This window comes from Marmota monax, unplaced genomic scaffold, assembly GCF_021218885.2.
Source record: "Marmota monax isolate L192 unplaced genomic scaffold, Marmota_monax_Labrador192_F-V1.1 WCK01_AAM20220418_F8-fsc00061, whole genome shotgun sequence".
NCBI classification, from domain to species: Eukaryota; Metazoa; Chordata; class Mammalia; order Rodentia; family Sciuridae; genus Marmota; species Marmota monax.
In genome coordinates, this window is record NW_026695230.1 from 5,806,155 (window position 1) to 5,833,212 (window position 27,058).

Sequence of the window (27,058 nt, forward strand, 5' to 3'; positions counted from 1 at the left end):
AGGAAATCTTCAGCCTGCGAAAATTCTCAATGTTATTAAGAATACATGCTTTTATATAGATCTTAATAGCATCCAACATTTTCCTGTGACCAAATTTTTCCCTTGGAAAGTCATATACATTAAATATCCTTCCACCATTGAACTTGGGTAATCCTAAGGAAATTTAGAGAGAGAATTTTAATTCTGATGATTGTGTCTTAATAAGGAAAAAAGGGAGTGTGGCGGAGACAGACCAATACTGACATTAAAAGTTGGTACAGAAGAAAGTAATTTGTCATAGTGGTGAGGAAATGAGAAGGCAGAAGCCTTTACATTAACGTCCAGGTCCTCTCACACTTGTCAGCTAAGTGACCTTCACTAAGCATTTTAATAATTTCACTGGGCCTGTGTGTTCACAATAAAAGAGAATGACATACCTGCCCTACTTACTTCACAGGCTTTGGGGGATCAGATATTTGTGAAAGTTATGTATACATCTCAAGCACTATATACTATATAAATATATTTGTAAAAAACTTAAAATCCTCTCCCAAATTATTGGACCTTGCCCAATGGCAAACATTAGATGTTTTTATGTTTAATCATAAGGCTACCCCATATTTTCCAACATCTCTTCTGCTATTTGAAACAAAGAGATAACTTAAGGAAACTAAAGTAAGGCTAAGTTTTTCCTTTTCTTTTTTTTTGCCAAGGAGATACCCACCCCCAACTTCATCAAGGCATTATGTACACACAATTATATGCATTCATTTTTAAGGATACATTATATTGAATTTTGAAAAACACTGACATGTGCATGCCTGCCACCACATCTATAGAGATTATTTCCATTTCCCTGAAAAGATCCAGAAATACTCCTTCTCAGAAAATCCTCCCATCTACAACCACTGATTTTTTTCTCTTTCATCACCTATTAGATTAATTCATATTTTATAGAGGTCTGTGGTTACAGGATCATACTAAATGTACCCTTTTGTGCCTGCTATCTTTCAATATATAAGATACATTTTAGATTTGTGTATTTTTTGTGTGTATCAGTAGTTTGCTTCCTATTATTAGTGAGTATTCTACTGCATGGATAAACTACAATTTTGTTTACCCACACCTATCGATGGAATTCTGAATTGTTTCTAACTTTGGGGTCTAACTGAATAAAGCTTTATAAACACTGGGGTACAAATAGAATCACTGTACCAAATGGTAGTATATAACTAACTTTTTAAGAAAATGCTCATTTGTTTTACAGAGCACGTATATAATTTTATATTCCTAATATGTGCATTCCTGTCTTCACATGCCTGTAATACTTATTAATGTTCATCTTTTAAATTTTAATTGTTCAGCAAGATCCCAAGTACAAGATAAACTGTACCTTCCTAATAACCAATTATTGTTTTATGTGCTTGCTGGCCATATTCCCACATTTACTTTTCTTCATTTTTTTACCAGATCAGTATCTATTGAAACAGTACTGAAAAATTCTGTTGGCATGATATCATTAACCAACCAATGGAATTACTTTGGCATCTGTCAAAAACCAACCATCTAAGTGTGGATTTATTTCTGGACTTTGAATTCTGCACCCACGCTGACTGCTGGAGGGATTCATACACTCTTTTCAGAAGCACTCAACTTTTTCTTCAACAGAAAGCTTTGGCTTTATAACAACTTAATGATTCGAAGATAAACATCCAGACTAACACAAAGGTGATATTCCAATCCTGTGCTCTTCTGGCTTGCTCAACAGGCCAAGGTGAGGGGAGAACACGATTTGCCATTTCTAGTTAGCTTTTCTGGAGGCCCTCACTTATCTGCAGTACAATTCAGACTATAAATTCACAGACTGTGTTTCAGAAAAAAGGAATTAATGGGAGGAAAGAAAACAGAGGGGGACAAAACAATAACCAGCCCAATAACAGGGGCTATTCAGATGATTTTTGAAAAAGCATGTGAAAGAGAATAATTATGTGGGGTGTCTATGAAGGAATTATTAACAAGCTTTGCAGTGAATATTTTAAATCCTACTGTTCATTAGGGGTTATACAGGCATATTGTATTCCTAAATGATTACAGAAAACAATAACATGAATAATATCTGAGAAATACATAGGAGGGAGATACTGACCAAGGTCAGAAGACAGACTGTGGAGAAAGAAATTAAAATAGCTGATCTTGGGGGACTGGTTGGTGGGGGAACATTTATCTCCCAGGTGAATTTTCTATTTAAAGTGACTTAATATCCTTGCAGCATCCTGGGAGAAGGTTGAAAATAATAACAATAAACTTTGATATATTTTAATTTTTAGTGTGTTTTGTGTTCTTTATAGAAATACAACTGATTTTTATATTATTTATGTATTCAGTATACTGATAGTTTTATTACTGTATTAACTTGTTTTTAGCTTTTCTTCCTAAGATCTACATTTATAAACACAGCATTTTGAGTAAGAACAGTTTTGTTTCATTTCCAATTCTTAAATTTTTCTTTTTATCATCTCATTGCATGAGCTAGGACTTAAAGTGTTAGATGGGAGAAGTGATGGCTTGTATTCCTGTCTTGTTCTTGAACTTAAGAGAATGCTTTCAGTAGTTTATCAAGATGTTATAGGTTCTGGGCTGGGATGTAGCTCAGTGGCAAAGCGTCTGCCTTGCATTTGCAAAGCCTTGGGTTCGACCCCCAGTTCCAAAAAAAAGACAAAAAAAAGAACCCCATCAAGATGTTATAGGTTCTATTTTCATAGATACTATATGTAATTTTAGGACATTATAGCTCTTGTTTTCTAAGGTTTTAAATACACAGCAGATATGCTGAATAGGTAATGAATTTTACCTGCAAATATTGAAATGATCTCAACAGATTTTTCTAGTTGATATTCTCATATTCAATCAACTTTGTATTCCTGGGAGAAACTACCTTCCAATATATTACCCTCATAGCTTGTTTTCTTTCTTCCTCATTTTTTTTTTCTCGGTGTTAAGAGGTTGAATCCAGAGCTTCCTGCACACTAAGCACACATTCTACTAATGACTATACTCTCAGCTCATGTTTTTTAAAATATTTTTTTTACTTGTCAATGTACCTTTACTTTATTTATATGTGGTGCTGAGAATGGAACCCAGGTGCCTCATACATGCTAGGAAAGCACTCTTCCACTGAGCTACAACCCCAGCCCTCAGCCCATATTTTAATTAGGATTCTCATATACATGTTCATGAATGAATAACCTGTGATTTTTCTGCTCTACTGCCTTAAAATGGTTTTGTTATCAGGGGCCCCATATATTGATGATTTATTCTTTAAAAAAAATTTTTTTTTTGTTTTCTGTGTTTTTTAAAAAACATTTTCTTTTAGTTGTAGACGAATACATATCTTTATTTTTTATTTATATGTTTTTATGTGGTGCTGAGGATCAAACCCAGGGCCTCATGCATGGGAAGCAAGCGCTCTACCACTGAATCACAACCCCAGCCCTGATGACTTATTCTTGACAAAAATGACATGCAAGTAGAAAGGAAAGAAGGATCAGGACAAATAGTTCATTTACACAGAATCTGAAAGTGGAAAAATGAGAGAACAAACCTGAACCACTACTTCCTAAACAAAAGTCCATGGTTGTAGATTATAGACATAGGTGTAAAAGGCCCAATTATAAATCATCTATAAATAAATACACTCTCTACAACCTCAGAATAGGTAAGTATTTCTTACTCAAATCACAAATAATGACAATAATAAATAAGAATGTTGCTAAATAAGAACTGAGAATTTTAGTTCATCAAAAGATAATATGAAGACAGTGAAGATAATCAAGAATAAGACTTTTGTATTACAAAAAATCCATATACAACTCAACTCCAAAATATGTCATAGATTATCCACAGATAAAGAAGAAAAAGACACAACTCAAAAGAAACCTAAACATAAGGAAATGAAAATGGCCAATAATCACATGAAAAGGTAATCAATCTCATTAGCAATTACAGAAACAAAAATTAAAATTGCAATGTGTTACTGCTACATAAGCAATTAGAAAATGTTTAAAAGGTGGAGTATAACAAACACAACTATTATAAACTACTTGTTTAAGTATATATTGGTATGTCTACTTTAGAAAGTAGGCTGGCAACACACAGGAAATTGAAAGACATATGTAACCTAAAGGCTGCAATTGTACTTGTAAGAATATACCCCACAGATGTTTGCATCAGGGCACATGTACAAAATGTTCATAATACAATTTTTTATAGTTACCCATCTGACAGAGAAAGGGAAGTAGATGTGGGTAGGATTCTGAAGTGGTAGCATTGTTCTATCTCTTGCCTTGAATAATGGTTATCACATATGTATTTATTTTATTATTTATGCATACTTATGTATACTAATGCCCACTTATGCTTTTGTTGATATCTGTTATATTTCATAGATAAAAGAAAAAATGCTTACATTTGAGTTTTCAAAAGGTATTTATAAAACCCTGGTGAAATTACTACAGTTACTTGTTATTTACTAAAATAATTTTAAAGACTTTAACAAATATATATATATATACTTCAAAGAAAAACAAAAAGCACAGTTCTTAAAAGAGAAAAAATATTCCATTGCCTAGAAATACCTTCTGAATGGTTTTGCTGCAACAAGATCTGTGTTGTGTAAAAGGCCATCTGCTCAGGCTGTTTACTGCCTACTACAAGTCATAATACTACTTGCATCAGTAATTACTTGTTGTTCAAATATAAATAAAAAGATTATGATTTCAGAGAAAACGGGAAAAAAAGACAAAGCCCAACAATTCCCAATAATATGGATTACAATAACTCAACGAACATCATCCACATAGATAACTTCTTTCATAAAACTGTTAATCTTTATTACCACGTGATTTTTTTCCCATTCATGAAAAACTATAGATTTTACTCAGTTTTCTCATGTGGCTAGTCATAAAACCATACTTCAGCACAAAAACATCCTAAATAAATCCTATCTTTGGAAATACCTGCTAAAAAACAAGCATAGCTTTTAATCTATAGAAATGACATTGCAATAAAAAGGCTATTTTAAATAATTCTCATAACTAAACCAAAAAACAACTTTTTCTGAGTGGAAATTTTGTTAAAACAACACACACTTTCCTATCTTTATTTCCTGTCTTAAAAGTAGCAATTTAACTTCATGATACAAGGAACATCATCATGATTAATTGTCTTGTACTGTGCATGCGGAGATAAAAGACACTGTTCATGCACTTAATAATATCGTCTAAGGGAGAAGGAACCATTAATGGCATAGGGCACTAATGGAGCTCATACAGCAAACCCTTAACCAGGTAGGTGACACCTGAATTTGACAGGAAAAGACAGCATCACAAAGATCTATGTAGGTCTGGGAGTGGGCATGGTCATGTGCATGTACACTACTGCCTGTGCGTCTATATGGGAGAGAAACAGCAAATTTAAAGAACTGTAATAATTAGCATGACTACAGCCAGAAGAGGTCGTACGCAGGGACAATGTTGGGAGGTATTCTGAGAGATGCTAATGAGTCCAGATTTTACTTAGACAATGGAACACAAGAAGATAGACAAGCAAACAATAAGAAGTATCATGGAGTTCACACAATGAACACCTAATCAAGTAAGTGGCATTAAAAGTTAGTCACAGCTGGGCACAGTGGTTTACACCTATAATTCCAGCAACCTGGGGGACTGAGGCAGAATGATCCCAAGTTTGAAGCCAGCCTCAGCAACTTAATGAGACCCTGTCTCAAAATAAAAAATAAAAATGGCTAGAGATATAGCTGAGTGGTAGAGTACCCCTAAGTTCAATCCTTAGCAACCAATAAATAAATACATAAAGAGTCATAAAACAATTCTAAAGTTAACCTAAAAGAATAGGTGGATGACAATGACTTTTTTTTTTTAAAGAGCACATGAAAGGGAGGAAAGGAATACTCTAAGAGATTTAAAAATACACAAGTTTAATATTACTTTGTTTTCAGTTCAGTATATCATCAAAGTTCACATATTTCTATTTTCTCTCTTCAGCACAGTGAAATGACAGAAAAATATAAATGCACAGATTTTGGAGGATACCAAAAACCAAAGATTCTGATAAGTTAGTAAGAAAATAAAGAAATGAAAAACCTGTGAAGGAGAATTGACAAATCTGTGAAGGAGGACTCAGTGCCCAGTGAACACATCAGAAAAGATTATTATGGATGTGGGAGCCAAAAAGTGACAAAGGAACTAAAAACTTATTGGAAGAATTATGTCCTGACCAAGTCTCCCTTTTTTCCTCTCAAAGAGAAAAAACAAACCCATACTAGCGATCTTTACTAAAGAATGTAGTCCTCCATTCATAAATAGAAACAAAAAGTAAAGATCTTTAACCATAAAGCAGGGGACAAACGTATGCATATTTCATGGAAAATAGGCAGATAGAAACATAGGTCCTAGACCCGGACCCAAAACAAGGCTATTTCATGAGCTTCCCCCTCCCAAGTATATATCACTGGTATTTACTTTTTTTTTTTTGTATGAGCAATTGATCCCAGGAGCACTGAACCACTGAGCCACATCCCCAGTGGTTTTATATTTTATTTTGAGACAGTATCTTGCTAAGTTGCTTAGGGCCTCACTAAATTGCTGAGGCAGGCTTTGAACTTGTGATGCTCCAGTGTCTCAGCCTCCCAAGTTGCTGGGATTATAGGCATGTGCCACTGTAGCCAGTCTGGTATTTACATGTGCGCAGCTATGAAATTACTAATACTGAGGACATTTATTGTTTGAAATGAGCAACAACTCAGCTTTAAATGTAATGAAAATGTTACTGGAGTCCTATGCCAGAGGCCTATCTGTTGGGGTCCCAACAAATCAAACCCAAAATCAAATGGAAAAAGTAATGGTAAAAAGCAGCAAAGGAACTTTAATATAGCTACACCATAGGTAAAGGGGACTGAGCATTTCCAGTCCTGTCTTTGAGGACATGAGCTCCATATTATACAGATAAAGGGACCCAAAGTATGCACAGTCAAGCATTCTTGGTCAAATGGGGGTCTAATTGATCATTACCTCAGGATTGGTCAGGTGGTGCCTTATCAGTGGTGATAAGAAAGTTGCTGTTGCCTGGGGATTAGTTTCTACTCATCATAAAAAACTTAAGTGTAATAAGAATTGTAATGCATCCCACTGACATTTATTTGTTTAAAAAAATCAATTAAAAAAACAAACAACAACAAAAAAAACCTCTATGGATCAGACCTGTTGTTCCTGGAATCCAAGATGAACAACTCAAGAAGCTAGATGCAAAATGGAGTCAGAGGCGCCAAGTTTTTATACATTTGTAGGTCCAGGGGAAGAGTCAATGTTTTGAGCAAAAGCAGCCTCTAAGTCCTTGTTAAAAAAAAAATACTAATGAAAAGGAGCATTTGGATTCAAGCAGAGACAATGGGTTTTCAGGCTTTGGTGATGGTGGTTAACCTGTCTTGAGATGTGATAGGTGTCATGTGATATGGTAGGTATCAGAAATTCATTAATTTATTCACTCAGAGTAAGTATTTACATTGAATGCCTACCATGTGCCAGATGGTTGGGATGCATCAGTAAAAAGAGAAAATTCCCTGCCCTAACCTTGAGAAGCTGATATTTTAGTACAACTGACTTTTGTATGGATTTAATTTCCTATGACTTAATGCTCTTAAGACTATCAGGAAAGATACCAAAATGTCAACAATAATCTCTGACAGTAGGATCATAGGTCATTTTTAGTTTCTTTTTCATCATCTCTTATACATACATCTTATACATCTCAGAAAACATCCTTCTTTTCCTTTCTTCCTTTTTTTTTTTTTTTTAATTTAAAAGGGTAGAATTGGGTAGAAACATAGGTATCACTCTACCACAGGGAGCATTGGGAGGTGAAGACAAAGTAGAAACAACTCAAGAAATTATTAAGAGCAGCTTTATCCATTCAAATAAGAGATACAGAAATATTAATAAAGATATGGATTTGTGAAACATCAAGGATGGAACATGGCAGATTTGAGAAACATTAAGGACTCTCAATTAAAAGAATTATGTCTGCAACAGATATGCTGGGTAAAGGAGAAAGAAAGATCAAGTAAGAATCCCAGGTTTTTAATTTGGATCTGTGAGAAGAGTTAACATAGGAGATCTGCCCTACTATGTTATCCCCATAGGCATGGCAATGATTGATCAATCTTTAAGAGAGCTCTTAGAACATTCAACATCGTTACTGGGTAACAAATGATGTTATTAGCCTAAAGCAGTGGGTCTAAATAAACAAGAATGACTATATGTTTAAAAGTAAACAGAAGATTCATGATACACACATGGTGTCTGATTCAGATCTGTACTATGGCTGGTCACATGTCAGATTTATACCTACATGAATAGCACTCTTTGAGAACTAAAGACACTAAGACTCAGCAAACTTCTCTGGGTATTAAGATCTCATGTGTCTTGAGATTTGAAGCTGGGGTGTAAAGATGGATGTCTTGAAGTATGTCTGTGACTTCTTAGCCTATGGGTATCTTTTTACCTGCTATTCCTGCACTGTAAACTTTGCTATAATAAATCTTAGCCCTCATCAGTGTTCTGTGAAAAGCAAGCCTTTTTGTTTTCGATAGGCCAACATTTTGTACTGTTTCTTCAGAAATGTTCTGATGTGCCGTTTTTATGTTGTGAAATAGTAGCTATTTTCATATAGTTCATATGCATCTCTCCTTTTCCTTCCATTTGAAATAGTAAAATTCACATTGTGGGGCAAAATAAATTCTGTTCTTCTGTTTGTGAACAGACTTTTAAAAGACTATGCAGGAAACAATTTATTGCTAAGACCTCCAATTACTGATTCATCAGTCAGTGAGAAGGTAGTATAGCATACTTATTTCAGCATTTGGAATCATATGACTTGAATTCTAATTTTGGCTCTTTCATTAATTAGCTTTATAAAAATGGGTAAATTACTTCTTTAAGCTTGGTTTCTTCACTTATAAAATAGGGTTGTTTAAAACAATCTTTTCCTAAGACTGTTTTAAAATTTTAATTCCTTTATGGTGCTTTGCAAAGTGGCTGGCATGTAATTCCTTAATGTTAGCAGTAATTATAAGGTTGTTAGTTAATAGTAGTACAACCACCATCCACATGTATAATACTATAGAATTAGTTTGGAACATACAACAATAGAAAACAGTTAATAGTAGTAGTTGTATGTGAGGCTTGGCATCAATGCCTCAAAAAATACATTTGGTTATTTTTTTTTAAATGATCATTTATTACAACTATCCTATCAAAATTAAACTTTTCTGTATTCTGTTTTACAATTTCTATTCTTCTGTGATATAAAAGGTCAAGCTTTAGTTTCATTTTGTACTCTACTCTCTTGAACTCTTTTCTCATATTTATCTGTTCTTGCATATTGGGCCTTTCTGTAACTATCATTAATAAAACAACTCTTCTGATTAACAGGTTGTAAACTGTCTTTCTTATGAGTATATAAGCCAATTGTAAAATCAATTATGACTGATTAACCTAAGTACTAAAATTAAGTGTTAGGGGATAAACTAAATCCACTTTGCCTTACTTGTAAGCCATTGTGGAACTTACGTAAGAAAAAAAAGTAAAAGGGCTAATATTGTTATGAAAGAAGGAGATATCTCTCTTAGTCTTATTATTCTAGACAAAAGCTTTACTAAAACAGTCTATATTTGATAGCTACTACAGACAAGAAAATCTATTGAATATTTGCTAAAGAAAATATTATGACATAAATATTTAGTTAGGGGATTGGGTTGTGACTCAGTGCTTAAGGGTTTGCCTACCATGTGTGAGACACCAGGTTCAATCCTCAGCACCACATAAAAATAAATATATAAATAAAGGTAGTGTGTTCATCTACAACTAAAATATTAAAAATAAATATTTAGTTACTTAGAGAGTCCTCTGTCAATATCACCACAAATATCAGTAATTTCTAATTTTATTTTTATGTTTAAAGGGTACTGGAGATTGAACCCAGGAAAGCTTTAACACTGAGCTACATACTCAGTCCTTTTATTTGGAGACAAGGTCGTGGAAAGTTGCTAAGGATCTTGGAAAGTTGCTGAGGCTGGCCTCAAACCTGCATCCCATCTGCCTTAGCCTCATGGTTTGCCAGGATTACACATATGCACCACCACGCCCAGAGGTAATTTCTAATTTTCTATTAGAATTAGCCTATCTATGGCCATAAGTAAAAAGGGAAAAAAATATAAAAATAATTCTCATCCTTGAAAACATTACCCAGCACCACTCAATTCAAAAGTGACTAGCTTAATCCAATTTAAAATCTTATTATTCTAGACAAAAGCTTTACAGTCTGTAACAGTCTGTATTTGACAGCTACTAGAGACAAGAAAATCTATTAAATAATTGTCCAATTTTAGAACAAATTTGCAAGCCTTAAAAATATATCTACCTTATGATATCCATTGCCTGGTAAAGTATTTCAGATTGATCAACTCCAAGAACTTTCCTTGCCCCAGCTTTAGCAGCAAACATAGAGAGAATTCCAGTTCCACATCCAACATCCAACACCACCTGGGGTAATAAAAAAAAGACATTATCACAAAGGTCTTCTAGTTCAAACTCTATTCATACAATATGGTGTTTCTGGGTAGATACAGAATATGATAAAAATTTTAAAGTTCACTGTTCAAATATGGTATTTTCTCCTTAAGGAAACTGAAGATATTACAATGGGTTGTTTTAAATTAGTAACAATATAATGGCCATAGTCTATTACTATTAGGCAAAACATTGCTAAATTTAAGAGATATTAAACAAGTAATTTCTATAGACTTCTTGATAAAAAATTATTGTTTTCAATTTCCTTTTTGTCCATATGTTCAAAGTTAGGCTCAGTAATTCTAAATTTAAAAAAATAAAACTTTTTCAACTTTGAGTGGAAATAATTAAGCAAAACAGTCTGATCCAATACAATTTAATAATCACTATAAAGAAATCAAGAATGTAGAAAATGACCATTTCCCCCCCATCTCCCAAATTGAATATCTTATTTTAACAGAACAAATACAACAACCATAGGAGGGAAAAAAAGCCTCTGCAGAATTCAGTAACTTGAAGATTTAGGTTATAAAAATGATATTCCATTATTAGTGAAAGAAAGTATTTAGAAGATCTGAAGTTTAAGATGATTTGAAAGTAGGTGGGAAGTAATTATTTCTAAAATCAAGAATTTTATGTTTTTCTTGGAATAGTACATATTGAAACCTGCTCAGGTCACAGTAAAAATAAAAACAAGTCACCCAGGAAACATATTAAACAAAACAACACTTGGAAGTAAACTATCCTGTGAAACTACTGAAAACCTTAGTGCTTTAAATCTTTCATTATCAAAGCTCTAAAAAAAATCCTATATGCTTGTCCTAAATACAAAGTTATTATAGTGCCCTTCTAATGTAAGTATAGAGTAAGCACTGCTAAGTGCATCAACTAATAAGACCAAATCTCTGTCTTAATGATACATGCAAACTTCTTGGAGAAATGAACAATGAATAAATAAAAGAATATAAAATGTTAGAAATGTTATAAAGAAACATTGAGTAAAGTCAAGGTTAAAGCACAGGAAAAGGCATATAACCCTTCAAACTTTTAGTCAGCTCTGGGAATACTTTTTAAAATATATATTTTTAGCTATACATGAACACCATAACTTTATTTATTTATGTGGTGCTGAGAATCGAACCCAGTGCCTCACACATGCTCGGCAAGTGCTTTACCACTGAGCTACAACCCCAGCCCCTGGGAATACTTTTTGAATATGTGTAAGCAGAGAACTGAAAGACTTAAAAGAGTGTGTCATGCAAAGATCTGTGGAAATATATTCCAGCCATGGAAAGAATGATATTTAATACAAGGCATAAGATCCCAAGCAAAGCAAGATGGCCCATATGGCTGAGCTTGGTGGGAAAGAGGTCACTTGGAGGTGAGGGCAGGGATTGGTAGGGGAAAAATCACATGGAGCTCTGGATTTTTTATTCTAATAGTAAGTAACAAAAAGAACAACATATCTGTAAGAATTTATTATACTGCTGACCAAGTATTTCATTTTTATCACTAGGTTATATATTCATGTAGGTTTAAAAAATACATTTCTTATGTATCCTTCAAGAGATTTTTATGTATTTAAGAATCCACTACAGCTGCTCCTGCACAGGAATCCTGGCTGCTGTGTCCACACAGGTCCCCTGGCCTCAGCATCTGAACAGGACCCTTGGCCACCTGCCCACGTGGGAACCCTGGCCAGCCGCTGATCTCGTGTGGCTACACATCTATCAGCTTGGGGCTCCCCTGGTCACTACATCTTGGGCACTGCAACCAATGCCATAGTTGCCTACACCTGGGAACACTGGACAGGGTCTGGAGACAGCCGCCAGCCACAACACTGCATTCCACAGAGCTGCATCTCCAAACATGCTGCCCAACACCACTGCCCGGTTGGACCTCTGAAAGCAGCTGCCTCCATCTTGGGACACTTTTGTCACCAACTTGGGTTATCGCTGCTACTGCCATCGCCATCTTCATTTGTGACAACTCACAGCTTGGGATACCAGATGGGGCCTAGAAGCAATATCAAGGTACCTATAGTCCCCCGACTCCCCCCTCTCCCTGCAGCCACAAAACCAGCACAGTGCTTGCAGCTACATGGCCAGTCCTTAGCTTACAAAACCTGGTCCTGATCTGCCCCAAACAAAACAGCTCTCCACAATAGGTGTGTGCTGGCCTGTGAGAGAGAGGTTCCTGATTCGGAAGTAGAAAGGGAGGAGATGAGATACAGTTAAGAGACTAAATTAGAGACCAGGAATTTTGAGGTCTACAGGCAATATAAGGAATTAAGACCAGGCACCCACATCACACAAGCGGGCCTCAAAGGAGATCCTTTGGGTGCAGTCTCCCAACTGGAACCAGCAAGTACTATATCCCACCTTCAGAAGTTCCATCCCTAAGACCAACAGTCCCACCCTAATAACCTTCACCATCCTGAGGGTGGAGATAGCAGAAAACAACAGACAACTACACTTACTGGATAAGAAGGGAAACAGGAAAGATAGTGAACTCCAACAGAAACAATCCTTTAATTTTCCTTTGAGATATGTTTTCTTCCTTTTTCTCCCCCGCCCGCCGCCTTTTCTCTCTCTTCTCCTGCCCTCACATCCCCAACATCTGCAAAACCAAGTACTTTTCATGGATCAGTCTACTGGGGACTGGGATGTCTGAATAGTAATATTACAGTTGTGTTGTATATTCCTTTATCTCCTGTTTTTACATTTTGTTTTTCTTAATTTTTATGTTTATTTGTTTTTTGTATTCTTTCTATTGTCTTCCCACTTACTTGTCTCCCCCAAAATACTTTCTCTCTTTTCTCTTGCTCCTAGCCAACTTCTTTTGATTCCTCTTTCACACTTCCTAAGATCTGATAACTATATCCTCATCTCCTACCTTCTTAACATCTCATTCTACACCCCACCCATGGTTCTCTCTTCGTCCACCATCAGAAGCTATAGACCCTTTTGCAAACCTACTGTTTATATAGTAGATAATAATTAAACTCACCATTTCTATATAGTGTGACAAAACCATAAATGTCTTAATAGGAGCTATTTGACTTAAGGCTGTATATTGTTTGCATTACGATCTATTCATATTGATTTCCCCTTAAAGGAGAGGTACTGGAATCTTGCAGGGACACTATAAACCTACAGAGCAAAAACTGTAACACCTTAGAAACACACTGTTAGAAGAGAAGACACACGAACAACATGAAAAAACAAGGGAAGAAAGTGCCCCAAACAAACCAAGATACCACATTATTAGAATCCATGGCCAGTACAGCAGAAGAAATATCAAAGAAGGAGTAGGATGTTCATAATTACAATGTTCTGAGAATTAAAGGATGATATAAGAGAGCAAATATAGGAAGCAAAGGATTATTTCAATAATGAGATAGTGATTTTGAAAAAAAACAACAACAACAACAAAGAACAAACCCCCACAAATGAAATGAAGGAAACAATAAACCAAATAAAAAACTCAATAAAAACATCACCAAGAGATTAAATCACTTGGAAGACAGAACCCCAGACAATGAAGACAAAATATATACTCTTGAAAATAAAGTTGATCACACAGTGAAGATGGTAAGAAACCATAAGCAGAACTTTCAAGAATTATGGGATAACATAAAAAGACGAAGAATTATTGAGATAGAGAAAGGCATAGAGTTATAAACCAAAGAAATGAACAATCTATTAAATGAAAAAAATATCAGAAAATTTTCCAAACCTGAAGAATAAATTGGAAAATCAAATACAAGAGGCTTAGAGGAAACAAATGTACAAAATCACAAGAGATCTATACCAAGGCACATTATAATGAAAATGCCTAGCATACAGAATAATGAGAGAATTGTAAAAGCCACAAGAGAAAGGAATCAGATCACATATAGGGGGAAACTAATTAGGATCTCTGCAAATTTCTCAACCCAGACCCTCAATGCTAGAAGAGCCTAGAATAACCAAGCTCTGAAAGAAAATGGATACCAAACAAGAATCCAGCAAAATTAAGCTTCAGATTTGATGATTAAATAAAAACCTTCCATGAAAAACAAAAGTTGAAAGAATTTACAAGTAAAAAGTCTATAGTACAGAATATCCTCAGCAAAATATTCCATAAGGAGGAAACAAAAAACAACAATGAAAATCAGCAAAGGGAGATATTACACTAAAGCACAAACCAATCAAGGGAGAAACCAAGTCAAGTTAAAAACCAAAACTAAACAAAAATGACCAGGAATACAAATCATGTCTCAATAATAACCCTGAATGTTAATGGCCTAAACTCACCAATCAAAAGACATAGACTGGCAGATTTTAAAAAAAGACCCAACAGTATGTTGCCTTCAGGAGATTCACCTCACAGGAAAAGACATTCACAGACTGAGGGTGAAAAGTTGGGAAAAAACATACCACTCATATGGACTGTGTAAAGAAGCAGGGATTTCTTTCCATCCTCATTTCAAATAAAGTAGACTTCAAGCCAAAATTAATCAAATGGGATAAAGAAGGATATCACGCAATGCTTAAGGAAACCAACCACACATTCAACATGACATGCAATTATAAATATATATGCCCCTAGTAAGGGCATGAAGGTAGAATGAGTTAGATATCATTACCTTAAATACATGTATGAAGACACGAATGATGTGAAAATACTTTGTGTACAACAAGTGACTTGAAAAATTGTGCTCTATTTGTGTACTATGAAATGAATTGCATTCTGCCATCATGTATATAACAAGTTATAATAAACAAATAATTTAATAAAGAAAAAATATATATATGCCCTAAAACAATGGAGCATCTATGTTCAAGCAAACTCAATTTCAAGAGTCAAATAGACCACAACACAATAATACTAGGTGACTTTAACACACATCTTTTACCACTGGATAGATCTTCCAAACAAAAACTAAACAAAGAAACTATAGAACTCAATAATACAATCATCAACTTAGACTTAACTGGAATACATAGAATATTTCATCCATCAAAGAGTGAATAACTTTCTTCTCAGCAGCACATGAATCCTTATCTAAAATAGACCATATATTATGCCACAAAGCAACTCTTAGTAAAAACAAAAAAGTAGAGATACTACCCTGCATTATATCAGATCATAATGGAATGAAATTAGAAATTAATGATAAAATAAAAAATAGAAGCTACTCCAACCCTGGAGACTAAATAACATGCTAATGAATGAACAATGGCAGAAGACAACAAAGAAGAGATTAAAAAATACTTAGAGGTAAATGAGAACAATGATATAAATTATCAAAACCTCTCAGATACTATGAAGGCAGTACAAAGAGGAAAGTTCATTGCGTGGAGTTTGTTCCTTAAAAGGAAACAAAAGTCAACAAATAAATGACCTAACATTAAATTTCAAAGCCCTAAAAAAGAAGAACAAATCAATACCAAAAAAAGTATAAGACAGGAAATAATTAAAATCAGAGCTGAAATCAATGAAATTCAAACAAAAGAAACTGAAAAAATAGACAAAATGAAAAGTTGGTTCTTTGAAAAAAATAAATAAAATTGATAAACCCCTAGCCATGCTAACAAAGGAGACAGAAAACTCAAATTACTAAAATCTGTGATAAAAAAGGAAATATCATGATGGACACTACAGAAATACAGAAGATAATTAGAAATTATTTTAAAAATTTGTACTCCAATAAAACAGAAAATATCGAAGACATTGACAAATTTCTAGAGTCATATGATTTACCTACTCTGAATCAGGATGATATACACAAGTTAAACAGATCAATTTCAAGCAATGAAATAGAAGACGCCATCAAAAGCCTACCAACCAAGAAAAGCCCTGGACCAGATAGATTCATAGCTTAGTTCTATAAGACCTTCAAAGAAGAACTAATAACAATACTCCTTGAATTATTCCATGAAAAAGAAAAAAAGGGAATACTTCCAAACTCATTTATGAGGCCATATCACCCTGATTCCAAAACTAGACAAAGACACATCAAAGAAGGAAAACTTCATAACAATATCTCAAATGAACATAGCTGCAAAAATTATCAGTAAAATTCTGGCAAATCAGATACAAAAACATATTAAAAAGGTAGTGCATTTTTAAAAAAATCAATTAAAAAAAAAGATAGTGCACCATGATCAAATGGAATGCCATAACAGGAATGCAAGGCTGGATCAATATACGGAAATCAATAAATGTACTCATCATACCAACAGACTTAAAAATAAGAATCATGATCATCTCAATAGATGCAGAAAAAGCATTCAACAAAATATACCTCTACTTCATGTTCAAAACACTAGAAAAACTAGGTCTAAAAGGAATATATCTCAACAATGTAAAAGCTATCTATGCTAAGCCAAAGGCCAACATCATTCTAAATGGAGAAAAATTGAAAACATTCCCTCTAAAAGCTGGAACAAGATAGGGATGCACTCTTTCACCACTTCTATTTAACATAGTCCTTGAAATTCTAGTCTGGGCAATTACACAGATGAAAGAAATTAAAGGGATATGGGTAGGAACAGAAGAACTCAAACTATCCCTACCACTCAAACTATCACATGATTCTAAGAGTATCTGAAAAATTTCACCAGGAAACTTCTAGAACTAATAAATGAATTCAGCAAAGTAGTAGGATATAAAATCAACACCCATAAATCAAAGGCATTTCTGTACAACAGTGACAAATCCTCTGAAAGAAAAACTAGGAAAACTACCCCATTTAAAATAGCCTCAAACAAAATAAATTAGTTGGGAATCAATGAAAGAGGTGAAAAACTACAATGAAAACTACAGAACACTAAAGAAAGAAATTAAAGAAGCCCTTAGAAGATGGAAAGATCTCCCTTGTTTTTTGATAGGCAGAATTAATATTATATCAAAATGACCATACTACCAAAACACTATACAGGTTTAATGCAATTCCAGTCAAAATCCCAATGACATTCCTCAGAGAAATAGAAAAAGCAGTCATGAAATTCATCTGGAAAAATAAGAGACCCAGGATAGCTAAAGCAATCCTTAGCAGGAAGAATGAAGCAGGTGGCATCTATACCAGACCTTAAACTATACTACAGAGCAATAGTAACAAAAACAGCATAGTATTGGCACCAAAATAGACTTGTATACCCACGGTACAGAATAGGGGACACATAGACAAACCCACATAAATACAGCTATCTCATACTAGACAAAGTCGCCAAAAACATATATTGGAGAAAAGATAGCCTCTTCAACAAATGGTGCTGGGGAAATTGTAAATCCATATGCAGCAAAATGAAATTAAGCCCTTATCTCTCACCATGTATAAAACTCAACTCCAGGTGGATCAAGGACCTAGGAATTAGAACAGAGACCCTGCACCTATTAGAAGAAAAAGTAAACCTAAATGTTCATGATGTTGGATTAGTACCCAACTTCCTTAACAAGACTCCTATGGCGCAAGAAATAAAATCAAGCATCAATAAATGGGATTGATTCAAATTGAAAAGCTTCTTCTCAGCAAAAGAAACAATCTGTGAGGTGAAGAGAGAGCCTACAGAAAGGGAGCAAATTTTTACCACATGTACATCAGATAGAGCACTAATCTCCAGGATATATAAAGAACTCAAAAACCTTAATTAACACCAAAAAAACCAAATAACCCAATCAATAAATGGGCTAAGGAACTGAAAGATACTTCTCATTCAGAAGATGATATACATGTGATCAACACATGTATGAAAAAATGTTCAACATCTCTAGCAATTAGAGAAATGCAAAACAAAACTACTCTAAGATTTCATCTCACTCCAGTCAGAATGGCAGTTATCAAGAATACAAGCAATAATAAGTGTTGATGAGGATGTGGGGAAAAAGGCACACTCATACATTGTTGATGTAACTGCAAATTGGTGCACTCAATATGGAAAGCAGTATGGAGATTCTTTGGAAAACTTGAAATGGAACCACCATTTGACCCAGCTATCCCACTCCTTGGTTTATACACAAAAGACTTAAAAACAGCATACTACAGTGACATATAGCCACATCAATGTTTGTAGCAGCACAATTCACAATAGCTAAATTATGGAACCAAACTAGATGCCCTTCAATAGAAGAATGGATAAACTGTTTCATATATACACAATGAAATATTACTAAGCATTAAAAGAGAAAAATCATGCCATTTGCACGTAAATGGAGGAATTGGAGAATATCATGCTAAGTGAAGTAAGCCAATCCAAAAAAACCAAAGGCTGAATGTTTTCTCTGATAAAGTGGATGCTGATCCTTAATGGGGGTGGGGAAAGCATGGGAGGAATGAAGGAACTTTGGATAGTAAAGGGGAGGGAGGGGAGGGCAAGGGGCATGGGGGTAGGAAAGATGGTGGAATGAGATGGACATCATTACCCTAGGTATATGAATGAAGACACGAATGATGTGACTCTACTTTGTGTACAACCAGAGAAATGAATAATCGTGCTCTATATGTGTAATATGAATTGAAATGCATTCTGGTGTCATGTATAACAAATTAGAACAAATAAATTAATTTAAAAAAATCTACTATATATCTTTCCTTTGCAGTTTTACACAAATGTTAACATATTGTACCCATGAGATATATACTGCTATTTTTAAACTAGGAATATCATTTAGAAATCTTTCCATGTCAGTTTATAGAGCTCCTTTCTTTTATGTAGCTGTATAAGATTCCATATTATGGCTATACAATAATTTACCGATCCAATTCTCTACTGATTGGCATTCGGGTAGTTTTTGACATTTTACTATTGGAAGAAATGCAATAAATAACCTCCTTTTATTTATAGAATAAATCTATAGAATATATTCTTAGATGTTAAAACACTGGATCAAAAAGTACATACATATTCATAATTATGCTAGAGGTAAGCGCAATGATCTCCACAGGTAATTCTACTCATGAAGATTCCAAAGGGCAACATGCAAATAAATGCCCCTTTCCTCACATGAAACTAGCATATGGAACAAAAGAAAAAGTTTTGAGATGTCTGCCAACCAAAAAACAATGATAATATTGGTCTAGTTTTAATATATATTTGTCTTACCATGAGATTTAGATCATTCTATATATAAACTATCTACTTATATCTTTTCCCCATTTTTTTCCACTGAGTTGCTAGTTCTTTTATCAGTGTAATCAATTTTTATGAAATAAGAATTCTTCGGGGTTGGGGATATAGCTCAGTGGTACAGCATGTACTTAGCAAAAATTAAAAAAGTTCTTTTTAAATTAAAGAGATTAAAGAAATTAACTTTTTAAAATATGACTTCACAATAATTTCTCTCAGCATATTTTTTATCTTTTGATCCAACTGCCACAATATCAGTCATTAAATAGTATGATTTCCCCACTAATTTGTTATATGCCCTTAATAGTGACTAAAATTTATGTGTATATATCAATCTATTTCTGGATTTTATTTCTGCTCTGCTAATCTATATATTCTTGGGTTGGTAATTATTTTAGTTACAGAAACTTTACAGAATGTTTTCATACCTAGTGAAGCTGGATGATCTTCAATGTGGGTTTTTCCCCATGGATAGTTGTCCTTATTTTCCTATATGAACAAGTGAATCAGCTTGTCTAGGCTTAAAAAACATCTTAGCCATGTTCTTAGGAATTGAGTTTAAATACAATTAATTCAGAGAAAAGAAAAAATTTTAAGTTTTCTTATTCAAGAACATGATATGACTTTCAATTTGTATCATTTGTTACATGCTTTACATTTTTTAAAAATAAATCCTTTTCATATGTCCTGCACATTAATCATTCCGCCTATAAATTTTTTTGTCTATATTATTTACTATTAGAACTGCATTTTTTTCAATTATATTTTGAAAATATAATTTGTTAGAATTGAATCAAAAAGAGAGAAATCTAAACAGCCTGATTTCCACTGAATAAATAAATTGTAAGAAGACTACAGCACTGTGCCTCCTTATCCTCTACCCAGATGGTCTCCTAGTGGGAATGTGTTGTTGCACACGTGGTCCATCTGGTGAGTCAGTACATTTTAGCATAATTACTTTTACATACATTAAGAATTTGCTTTTAAGATGTAATCCATACAAAATTGTTGCAAACAAAATAATTTTTTAAAAATATTTATTAACACAATAGTATGTCATAAGTTTCTGGGAAAACTCAATGAGTGATTTGTGTGTGTGTGTGTGTGTGTGTGTGTGTTTCTGGTGACTGAGCCAAGTGTCTCACACAAGATTTAGTTGAAATAAAAGACTGACAAAAATAAAAATAAAAGGTCAGTAGGCAATTAAGAAACTTGATTAAATGGTGCTTTGGCAATGGTGTATACGAAGATCATCATATTCACATACAATTTATGGAAAGACAAGATAGCAGCACCAACACCAAGCAGGGGTATACCCTTTTTGACTCTTGAGAGTCCTCTGCTAGGAATTAATTTTAAATTGTACTCACGTACATAAGAAATATTTTTATTATATGCAATATTATTTCTAAAATAAAAACTGAAACAATTTATGGACATTCCTACACTGGATGTATAAATCATTAAAAAATGTTAGAAAAAAAGATACTCAACATCTACTATCAAAAAAAAAAAAAAAAAAAAAAACTGAGGAAAAAAAAAATGAAGGTTCATAACAAATGATCTCCATGAAAAAATTTCTGAGTGAAGGGTGTGTATATGATACCTCAATTAAATGTGTTTTCTATGAAACTACACACACATATATAATTCATATGTATATACATGAGTGCACACATGTATGATTTTCATTTAATTCTCATTTTGCAAATGAGAACACTGAGCTTCAGAGATTAAAAAACAGGTTTATGATCATACAGTTGTTAAATTAGAGCGCTTATATTCAAACATAGATCGATCTGCTTTTAAAGCCTATAATTATATTTTAAATTGTACTTTATTACATATAACCCAAAATTCAGCAGATACACTAAAACTTGACAAAATCAAAAACTTATTTAATGAAATGATAAAGATGTTGATTTTCCTTAAAAAAAAAAAAAAAAGAAAGAAAAAGAAAAAAAATGAACCAATTATAACTGTAGATAATAACCAGAAGCATAAAAAGGCACCTAACTGGGAGCTTCCTCAATGGACTACAAATAGAATTAATTACAAGTGGGTAAAAACAGGATTAAAAGCTACCCAAAGTTAAATTAATTTGAGATACCATATGGTCCCCACAGGAGCTTGTGAACTGAAACAATATTAAGAATGGAAGAAAGCAAAGGAGACAGGGAGAGATGAAAGAATGAAGAAAGGAAGAAAAACATTTTCATTTCAAGCACTTTTTGAAAAATAAACCTCTCCTGTGTGATATAGATGCTGGTGCTATGATACCAAGTTTGTTTTATCTAATGGTGATAAAAGTAGAGTAACAGTAGTAAATTTAGGAAGAACTCTGTTGTAACTTTATAAATTTGTAAATAACTTATATTTAAATAATTTATGATCATATCCTGTTATGGCAAAAAAATCATATAATATATATGTACATATATGAGAAATAGTGTTAATTAGTAGGTAGCTAATGGGTCCCACCCCAATTCCTAACTCATTCTATATTAATGTGCTGGTACTCAAAGTGTGGTAACAGGGGAAAGGACACTAAACTAGAGTAAAAAAGCCTTAGGGTTTTTAGCTGTGTGTTTTGAAAAAGTCAATTAATCTACTGGTTTGAAATAAAGTCACACTACATGTAAAATGGAGATAAGTACTGCCTAGATATAAGTATATTATATAGTGACAAAAACATGTCTGAAAATTATCTATAAATTATCAAATGATATTTAAATATATGGTATTATATTTTCTAAATCTAGCTATAGTTTAATAAATGAATCATGAATCATTTAAATATACAAAATTTATGAAGGCACAGAAAAAATACATGTTCTATATCATATAGAAGGCAAGGACTGTTCCAACTACTTCTGATAAGCTTTCTATACAGAAATAAAACACCTTCATTATGTTTCTAATGTTTTAAATTACAGTGTAATAAATACATATTATTTTTACTAATTTTTCAAACAAAACAAAACAAAACAAAAGCTCTAGATTATTTGTTAATTTTAGAAAATCCTTTCATAAATGTGCTTTAAGAAGCGAAAAACTGAGCTGGGCATGCTGGCACATGCCGATAATCCCAGCAACTTGGGAGGCTGAGGCATGAGGATCATAAATTCAAGGCCAGACTCAGCAAATTATCAAGGCCCTAAGCAACTTAGTGAGACCCTGTCTCAAAATAAAAAATAAAAAGGTCCGCAGATGTAACTCAGTAGTAAAGTAAACCTGGTACTAAAAGAAATCCCCAGTACTAAAAAATAAGAAAAAATTAAAAATCTAAAATATTTTACATTACAGTACACTTCCGAGAAGCAATAAATGGCAAACAAAACTCATCATAGAGTGATTAAAAAAAAACACAAGCATTTTAGGCAAAGTACAAAAGAAAATACTCTGAACTTATTAACAAGCCCTTTTTCTACTCTGGCATGTTCTCTCACTTAGTAAAAGGTACAGATGGAAACAAACAAAGTAATTAAATGGTTAGTGTTTTTCATGGTACTTTAAAAATATGTAACATAATAATACTGTCATAACTAAAAACTAGAAGCAAAAAAGTGACGGTTCAGTTCTTTGAACTCAGTAAGAATTGTTGCACATTTATAGAATATCCACAAATACTTAATTTTCAAATAATTAAACCTTATGATTACTAATACTTGAGCCCTTTCAGTATTATCTTACCTATTACAAGACAGAAGTCTACTCAGGAGCACACCAAAGAAAAAAGCTCCAACTTACTTTCTTAAATTCCTCATGGTACCATATCATGAAATATTGAGAGAAGAGGGCTCAAAGCCAATCAAAATGGATTTGAAAATTTTTACAGATAAGGCTCAAAAGGATATCACTTGCCAGATACCATACATCTGGTTCCTGATTAGCCAATATTAGCAATTCCCAGATCAATATATACTTCATTTCTACACAATTTATTAAGAATAAAATAAAAATCTGGGTATAATTCAACTAGAAATAAAAAATATTTACTACTAACATAATTTGCATCACTATAAACAAAGTGTTTTTTTAAAAAAATACATACTGAATTGTTTCTAGCATGAGTACAAACATAAAAACTGAAAAAATGATTAGTCTCCACTAAAATAACATAAGACAAACAAAAGAGCTATGTACAAAGAACTGATAGTAACTACAATTTTAAAAATAAAAACAATTTACTTGTCTATGAAGGGAATCAGCAAAACACACACACCATTATAAATCTTTCACAATGGGTAATTCTTTGCACAAAAGATATCAGAGCACAATATAAATTTAGGACATTCCTGTCTAAGCTAAGTCACAAGTGAAACTGCTTTTTAGGAAAGACATACAAAAAGTGAAAAGGCAGTCCAGATTATATCCCAAATAGCATAAAAAGTAAGAAAAGTGGTTCTCAAAAAAAAAAAAAGGTTTATTCACTGTTGCTAATATTATGTAAAACCCATGAAGTAATTTTAGAGAAGGATCTTTTAAAATGGAAATGAAAAAGGCTTTATAAAATCCTGATATGTTTTCAATATACATATTCTTGAAATGAGAAGAGTATGGAAACATTCCCAAGCAAAGGTATATAAATGGCAGAGATCATAATTTTTGACTAAATTATTTCTAATGAAGAGGAAAAAAAAGAGAAAACCTGAACTTTCAAATAATCACATCAATGTAGAGAGGGACAGAAAAAAGGGAAGGAGAAAAGGAGGAAGAGACGAAAAAGTTAAAGATTCATACAGAAGGAAGAGCAAATGATACAAAAGTCAAACATGTACATATATGCTATCACCTTTGAAATAAATAACTATTAAAACTATAAAATATAAAGTTTCTTATACAGGGGTAAATCAATAAGGTTATTAAAAGAAAGCATTTAAATGAATTCTACCTTATAATATTTAACTCTGCTTACTAATACATTCTTAAGATTATTACTTTTAACTACTAACCATGAACTAGAATAATGATATGGGCTTATCTGATTGTGACTTGATATGGGGCTTATCTGATAAACTTGAAATTCACAGGAATTACTATAAATTATCTGGATAAACAAAGTTTACAAAGGCTCTGTCACAATAATTAATGACTTTCAATTTTAAAAAACAAATATTGACTGACAGCACCAATCAGCATTTTCGTTATCAGAATCTTGCACCATAGAGTAGCATCATAAAAGTCTTCCATGAAATAAAGCCCGGGTATGTTAAATCAACCGCTATCACAATGATGACTGAAAAGGGGACTTTTACTGCTCAAGAACTACATGAAATGTACAATTCTATTAGCCAAGCTACTCACCTTGTCTTTGAAGATATGTGGATTTTGATATATAAAATCTCTGTAGCTTTCTGTTCGTACTTTGTCCTGCAGGAGAGAGGAAAACATCATGTTTATAGGGCAGTGTGAATAAATAAAAAAAAATCTTTGGAAGATTTTTGCCATTTTATGACACATTGCTAGTTTCTACAGCTACAGTCTACCTAGAAAATCAAGCTTTTTTTTTTCCTAAAAAGAAAACAATAAAGAATAGGAATAACAATAACACAAAGAAAGCATTTGTTTAAAAAACACTGAAAGTCAAATAAGATCTATCCACATTCTTTTAAAAATGTATATATTTTTCTCTCTACATGCATTATCACTATAGAACTTCAAGTGATAATTAAAACCAAAAGATTATTTTGCTCATTTAAGTAGGGCCTGGAATGTGAAGCCCAACTCCCGGCTCTACAGCTCTATTAAAATAAGGAAAGAAGAAACAAAACAGATAAATGTAAAAGTTGCAAGTGCACATGAAAAATGAAGCTAAGCTGAATATGTTTTTCTAAGAAAATCATTATCAGTGCCTATATGATTTATAATCCCATTTTATTTATAGAAATTTCTGTAGTAGGAAATGATGCTTAAAAGCCTGAAACCTGAAAGTAAATCATTTGAACCCTGCAGCTCACATTATAAGATCCTGTACTCTCAAGTCCATGTGAACTGTGACCAAGGTAGGCATTCAACATTCTAACATTTACAATGGCTCATAAGCAGAGCTCATTCCCTAAGTTGAGACACACAGAGCCTGCAAATAAGGCACTTAAGAGTTTTGCTGCCAAGTAACTATAAAATATGACAAAATTTGATAAAATTAAATATTACAAAATGAGAATTCTAGTTGAGGGTTTCACACTAGGTTAAAAAAAAAAAGTAGTTGAGTTGACCCTCTGTATCTATGGGTTTCACATTTGAAGTTTTAACCAACTGAAGACAGAAAATATTTAAAACAAATAATAACTCTGGGCACAGTGGCATGCATCTGTAACCCAAGTTACTAAGGAGGGTCAGGCACGAGGATCAAGAGTTCAAGGCCATCCTCAGCAACTGAGCAGGACCGTGTCGCAAAATTATATATATAAAAAAAAAAGGCTGGGAAATTAAGCTCAGTGGTAAAGTTCCCCTAGGTTAAATACTAATACCATTAAAAAAGAGAGAGAGAAAGAAAAGAATTGCATCTGTGCTGAACGTGTGCAAGACTTTTCTTGTCATGATTCCCTTAAAAATACTGCATAACTCTTTACATAGCATTTACAATGTACTAGGCATTATAAATAAAACAGAGATGACTTAAAGGTACAGAGCAGGATGTGGGTAGACTGTATGCAAACACCACATCATTTTATATAAGAGACAGGAGCATCTGCAAATTGTTATTCTCTGTGGGTTTTGGTATCAATCCCCCAAGGATACCAAATAACAACTACAGTTACAATAAATTTCAATATTATCAAAATGTTATACAAACCATACCCCTCAAAAAACATTTTCATGTCAATATTGAGGCTTTTAGATTTTAAGTTCCTTTAAGAATTACTAAGAGATACTAATAAACATATTAAATGTTTAAATAAATTTAAATATATTAACCAATTATCTAAGCTTATTCCAAATGGTCCTTTTTTAAACCATACCATTTTATACATTTTTATCTTTTTTATACTCTTCTCATCCTATAACCGGTGATCCTTGCTGAAACAAGAAAACCTACAAAGGGTGCACATCGGTCATGATTGCAGTCACTTGGAAAGCTCTCACCAATCACCCTGCCTCACACCAATCCAATTTAATCAATAGAATCCCACTACTGTCCCAACTCCACGCACTGCTGCTCGACTGAACTATAATCTTTCATTCTGGCTCTCTCTATGTATTCATATGATTTTGTTCATATGCTTACCCCAATGCAATGAAATCCAAAGTATGCCAAACACAGAACCCTGCATCTAACAGAGCTTCAATTTAAACTGAATTTTTGAAAGAAAAATGTAG

The 27,058-nt window shown here is 33.3% G+C and overlaps 1 protein-coding gene across 4 annotated transcripts in view; it reads right to left on the minus strand.

The window, feature by feature from the left end:
• Prmt3 (protein arginine methyltransferase 3) overlaps positions 1-27,058 on the minus strand; it is a 121,077-nt gene that overhangs the window by 78,754 nt on the left and 15,265 nt on the right. For all 4 annotated transcript variants that reach the window (XM_046438248.2, XM_046438246.2, XM_046438247.2 and 1 more), the window contains exons 8-9: positions 25,043-25,108; positions 10,474-10,595 (exon numbers count right to left, since the gene is read on the minus strand). In XM_046438248.2, coding sequence (XP_046294204.1) covers positions 10,474-10,595; positions 25,043-25,108 — 188 coding nt within the window. The remainder of the gene's footprint in view (positions 1-10,473; positions 10,596-25,042; positions 25,109-27,058) is intronic.